This window comes from Thamnophis sirtalis, unplaced genomic scaffold (genome assembly GCF_051295495.1).
Source record: "Thamnophis sirtalis isolate CommonGarterSnake01/CBP01778 unplaced genomic scaffold, rThaSir2_p1.2 scaffold_9, whole genome shotgun sequence".
NCBI classification, from domain to species: domain Eukaryota; kingdom Metazoa; phylum Chordata; class Lepidosauria; order Squamata; family Natricidae; genus Thamnophis; species Thamnophis sirtalis.
Window position 1 is genome coordinate 56,176,678 of NW_028261389.1, and position 6,091 is coordinate 56,182,768.

A 6,091-nucleotide genomic window follows, 5' to 3' on the forward strand; every position below is an offset into this window, starting at 1 on the left:
AAAACTGAAAATTTTCACCAAATGATAGTTAAAAATGAACAAAAGATTAAAATAATAGAAGAGAGAATAAGCAGAGAAAAAAATGGATGAGATGAACAATAGACTGACACAGTCAAACAAGGAGTTAGAGGGAACAGTAATTACCCTGGATATGGAGAAGGATGAATATTTCCTGACATTCCAGAACATTGAAGAAGAAAAAGGGGAAGATCTGCCGATATGATGGCAGAGATTTTGGCAGATGCCTTGGAGATAAATAAGCAGAAAATGCAGGCCGAGATGGATGAAACTTTTAGACTACATACTACCTATGCGACAGGGGTGGGTTTCAAAAATTGTTCGAACCTACTCTGTGGGCGTGGCCTCCTTTGTGGGAGTGGCTTGCTGCCCATGTGACCGGATGGGAGTGGCTTGCCACCCATGTGACCTGGTGGGAGTGGCCAAGACGATGTTATTACTAGATATTACTAATTACTAGATATTATTAATATTACTAGATCATTATTAATGCATAGATAACTGTGGGACATTACACACCCACCCACACCCACAAACTATGACAGTGCTAGGAAAACACCCAAAAAATAAAAATCCCCCCCCCCCACAAAAAAAAGACTGCCAATGAAACCAGGTTTTTTTTTTTCCTAAGCCTAAGAACAGGAAAGACAAAGTCACTGGAATAAAAACCATCAAGGCAATGTGGAAAATTATAAAGGACAGGCACTCACAGAACCATCAACCACCTCAGAATTACCTAAACAAGGAGGGTGAAACACACTGCCTTGCAACAAACCTGGCCTGCCCATAGAAAAGCAGCCACTTTGAGACACATAAACCTGGTCTAAACACTTAAAAGCAACATATTGCATCACAAATAAAACATTTGCAAAAAGGAATAACATTTCTTGTAATAAACATTCTATAAACAATAAATAAATAAAAATTCCCTAAACTAATTAAAAACTACCACGTTCAGAAAATACCAAAGGACCCCACAGTCCTCTCCCTCCTTATCTTTTTCTTTTTTGTCCTAACTTTCTCCTCCTCCCCCCCCCCCCAACCCCACTCCCTTCTAGCACTGATGATGTTACCAAACTAGGAGTGCTGGAGAGGAGTTCTCACAGGGCGAAGAGCTTCCCGCTACAGGCACAATCTATCTGCAGCCGTAAATGACTGCAAGCAGCAGCTTCAGTCACCTGCTCGCAGCTGACAGTTGCGTTTGAGAGCGGAGGTGGTGGCAGCAGAAGTGGGCACAGACGGGATGTCCCCGCTTGCTGAGTAGAACGAGGCGGCGGGGATGCGTTGTTTCAGGGTGCCCCAAGCGCCGGCTCCTCTGAGTGTAGCCCATTCCCCCTCCCAAGAAGACCATTTTCTTTTTAAAAACGCCTCTGCAGACGATCTTGAAAACCTGCGAGGTTGCTTTGGGAGGAGGAAGACAGGCAGCAGTCACCCACCCCATCTCTGGTTGCCTGCAGCCTCGGAAGCTTCCGAAACTTCACAGTAAAAGCAATTAAGAACTTCTCTCGCTCGTGAGATTTTCTTTATTGTGCAAATGCTTGCTTTAAGGCTGCAGGCACCCAGGGGGGGGGGGCAGGGGGAAATGCTGCCCATTTGTCCCCTTCCAAAGCAACCTTGCAGGTTTTCAAGATCATCCGGAGAGGCGTTTTTTAAAAAGAAAATCCTGAAAAGCCACAAGATTTGGAGAGATGGGAAGCTGGTCTTTTTTTGGGGGGGGGAATCCCCAGAACCAGGAGTGCAGCACATTCCCCCTCCCAAGAAGACCGTTTTCTTTTTAAAAACGCCTCTGCAAACGATCTTGAAAACCTGTGAGGCATTCCCCCACCCCATTTCTGGTTGCCTGTACCCTTGGAAGCTTCCACAGAGAAGCTTCTGCAGAGGCGTTTTTAAAAAGAAAACGGTCTTCTTGGGAGGGGGAATGGGCTGCACTCAGAGAAGCCGGCGGGTTGCGCTTCTGGTTCTGGGGATTTCCCCCCCCCCCCATCTCTCTAAATCCTTTTCAGGATTTTCTTTTTAAAAAACGCCTCTCCGGATGATCTTGAAAACCTGCAAGGTTGCTTTGGAAGAGGTTGCTTTGGAAGAGGTTGCTTTGGGAGGGGGAAGATAGGCAGCATTTGCCCACCCCATCTCTGGTTGCCTGCAGCCTCGGAAGCTTCTGCAACTTCACAGTAAAAGCAATTAAGAACTTTTCTCGCTCGTGAGATTTTCTTTACTGTGCAAAGGCTTGCTTTAAAACTGCAGGCTCCCGGGGAGGGGGGCAGGGGGAAATGCTGCCCATCTGTCCCCTTCCAAAGCAGCCTTGCAGGTTTTCAAGATCATCCGGAGAGGCGTTTTTTAAAAAGAAAAACCCCGCAGGCACCCAGTGACAGGGGCTAGGAGCTAGGAACCCGGAAGTTAATTACTTCTGGGTTCACTGACGAACCAGTTTGCAAGAACCGGTGCGAACCAGGAGGAACCCACCCCTGCTATGCGAGAAGGAATAAACTCCCAAGAGAAGTACACGTGAGGTTTGTTTAAAAGACAATAAGAGCTGAAATACTTTAAAAAGAGATAGAAATAGAATTGAACACATGGCCGGATCATAATCCAGTAAAAGTTAAGTAGAAAGGACAAAAGAAAAAACTGAGATGGATGTTGAATCAATCCATATTAGAAGACAAAGAATTTACACAAACAATGGAAAAAGAAATGTATTTCTTTTTTAAAGAGAACAGAAATGAAGTGACCTCATTGAAAAAATGTATGGGTTACAGCTAAGGTGTATTTCTGGGGACTTGCCATTATGTATATAGGAAGAAAAAATAAGAAAAAGAAACAATTTCAAAAGGCACTAGAAGAAGAACACAAAATAATAGAACTAGAACTATAGAAAGAGCCACAAAAAAGAACCTACAAAACCAAATAGAACTAATAAAACACACATTGAATCTAATGGAAAAATAAAAATTGGCACAAAAAAGTATAAGGGCAAAACAAAATTTCTTTGAAAATGCTAAGAAACCAGAAAGATGGTTAGCATATAAATAAAAAAGAGAGAAAGAAAAGAAACTGATACATAGACTGGCAGATGAAAAGGGATCTCTCCATTACCAAAATGAAAAAAAAAAGAAAATAATTCAGGATTTTTATGAAAATTTGTACGATCAAGAAAAAATTTTAGAAGATAAAATAAAACAATATTTGGAAAAAGCTGAATTACTTAAAGTGGCTGAAACAGTGAAAGCTATGTTAAATGAAAGGATAACAATGGACTTTGGTGAAAGATTTTAACAATATAATTAAGGCAATATATTCCAAAGACTGCCAAGGTGATTGTAAATGGGGACATGACAGAGAATTCAATATAAAAAAAGGCAAGGATGTTCATTGTTCCCTCTACTATTTATATTGATGTTGGAAGTGCTAAATAGAAACATCAGACAAGATATAGAAATAAAAAGTATGGAAATAATATATATATATATATATATATATATATATATATATATATATATATATATATATATATATATATATATATATATATATATATATATATATATATATATATATATATATAATTGCAGGCATTCACAGATGACCTGGTATTTATTTTAGAAGAAGCAGAAGAAACTGAACCCAAATTAATAAAAAAAAATAGAAGATTATGGTGAAGTTGGAGGATTGAAAATAAAGAGAAAACTAAAATATTAGTCAAAAATCTTACAGAAAAACAGAAAAAAATATTTAATGAAGAAGACATATCCAGATAGTCAAGAAAGTGAAATATCTAGGAATTCAATTAACAGCAAGATGTGCTATTAAAAAATATAATTACGTCAAATTACTGCAACAAATCAAATCAGGCTTGGAGACATGGAAAAATCTACAACTATCCCTGATAGGAAGAATAGCTATTATAAAAATGAATATTTTGCTAAAATTACTATATTTATTCCAAACAACATCAAAAAGCTGGGAAAAACTACTTTAAGGTATTAAATAAAACAATATCAAAATATATTTGGCAGAGGGGAGGAAGCAAGAATAAATCTGAAAATGTTACAAGATTCCAAAAACTGAGGGCGGGGTTAGGTTACCAGACAAGGAGTTATATTATCAGAAAAATACTATTTTAAAATACCAGTCTGGCTCTCCACAATGGAGGCACTGATACATCCAAATGTTGTTAATATGGAAAATATTAACATCAATATCTTGAATGAAAAAGGGGAACTTAAAACTAAGTAAGAACTGAATAGTCAAGGGATTGATTTGGCATGGTTTGCCACCTATGCAAATACAATCAAGATATGAAAAAGATGCTAAAATGTATTGTTTTTATAAAAACCAACAGAACTGAATCAGATATTAACAGGGACAGATGAAAAACTAATTTTAAAAACTCATAACTACCTACTGAGCATTAAAATGGAAGAAGAGCAAGTAAAGGAAACAATGATAGTATAGGCCAAAAATGTATACGCAATTGATTGAGATAAATGGCAGAAATTGTGGAACAGGAATTATAAATTAACAATGTCAACTGCATATAGAAATATTTTTGTTTGGTATTCTGCCAGAAAAATATAATGAAGGGAATACATATTTAATCTTACATGTGTTAACTGCAGCTAGAATCGTGTTTGCACAACAATGGAAAAAGAAAGAGATTCCTACCGATGAAAATGTTATAAAAATATTAGAACTTTGGGAACTTTAAAAATGTGAAGACATCAACTCCCAGAATTCCCCAAGTTGAGAAATACTGGCTTTGATTATTTTATGAAGGCTTAAAAAGTTCATTAGATAAATTTATTGAGTATACTCTTGATCACACTGACCTAATTCTTGAATCAAAGGCAAACTGCAAGGAAGCAATAACTGAAGAGTTTTGCCATCCTCACATCCTGTTTATCAGATACATTCATCCATTTGTCCAGCCACTCTATGAAAGAAAATGCTGGACTTTACAGATTTTGCCCTGATCAGGAGTCTCATAATTTTGGCCATTTTTTGTTAGCAACGCCCTTATATGTTTGTTTATATTTCCTACTCAGAAGCACATTTAGACTCTCTATGAACTAATTACATTGGATGTCTTCCTCAAATCCTGGTGTCCATCTGTAGGAATTTTATGTAAAATCAAAGGCAAATTCAAATAAATCAAGATAGCCTTATCAGTATTAATGTGCATTGTGAATCTTTCCACTTGTCTTGGATACTTTATTGCTAATAGTTAGGTGTTGAACTTTCCCACTCTGTTGTAAAACACACACACACACACACACACACACACACACACACACACACATTAAAGAATAAAGCATCTAATGTTTATATGCATTTATTGCATTCCTAATTAACTTTTCAAAAGCTAAATTAAAATCTTACATAATTAAACTTCTATACTACTTTATTAATTGGCTTGATAAGTCTATTTAATTAACTGTGAGTAATATTTCCCCATTATATTTGCATTGTTTCCACTACAATTAAGACTAATCATATTCAAGTATCTAAGAATATATGTCATGGGACAGTTTGACTTACTTCCAGATAAACACTGAGAGAATTGCACTGTTAATCTTTACTATGAACAGTACTTAATTCTCACTTACAAATATAATGAACAGGTGTGCAAAGGCATATTAACAAGTTTCCCAAGCCACAGAAGTCGTCTGAGATTTGGCTTAGCTGATTTACTTCTCATATGTTTTTTCAACAATGAAAACAAATATAAAAATTACCTGCATGTCTCTTGCATCTGATTGGAATCTGCTGTTTCCTCCATTTGTTTTATACTTACAATACATTGCTAACTTGAAAATGAAGCTAGAGAGTTTAAACAGATTACCCAGAATAACTTCCTCTTTCCAATGTAATATAAATGGAAGCTTTGAACTGAAAAGATTAACAAAGAATGAGTAATCCTGCTATGTCACAAGGGCAATTGATATCATCAACATTTTTCATTGAAACTGCTGTATATTGAATAACTTTCTTCTCTGAAAAAGAATCATGCTGGAAAACACAAATAGAGTGAATATTAATGAGCTTTTTTATTATGAGAGAAAATTATCATGCAGTTTAG

The 6,091-nt window shown here is 36.6% G+C and overlaps 1 protein-coding gene across 1 annotated transcript in view; it reads right to left on the reverse strand.

Annotated features, from left to right (window-relative positions):
- The window catches only part of TFEC (transcription factor EC), a 118,101-nt gene extending 112,288 nt beyond the window's left edge, over window positions 1-5,813 (reverse strand). The window contains exon 1 of the mRNA XM_087723046.1: window positions 5,748-5,813. Coding sequence (XP_087579172.1) covers window positions 5,748-5,813 — 66 coding nt within the window. The remainder of the gene's footprint in view (window positions 1-5,747) is intronic.
- Window positions 5,814-6,091: the final 278 nt, after the last annotated feature.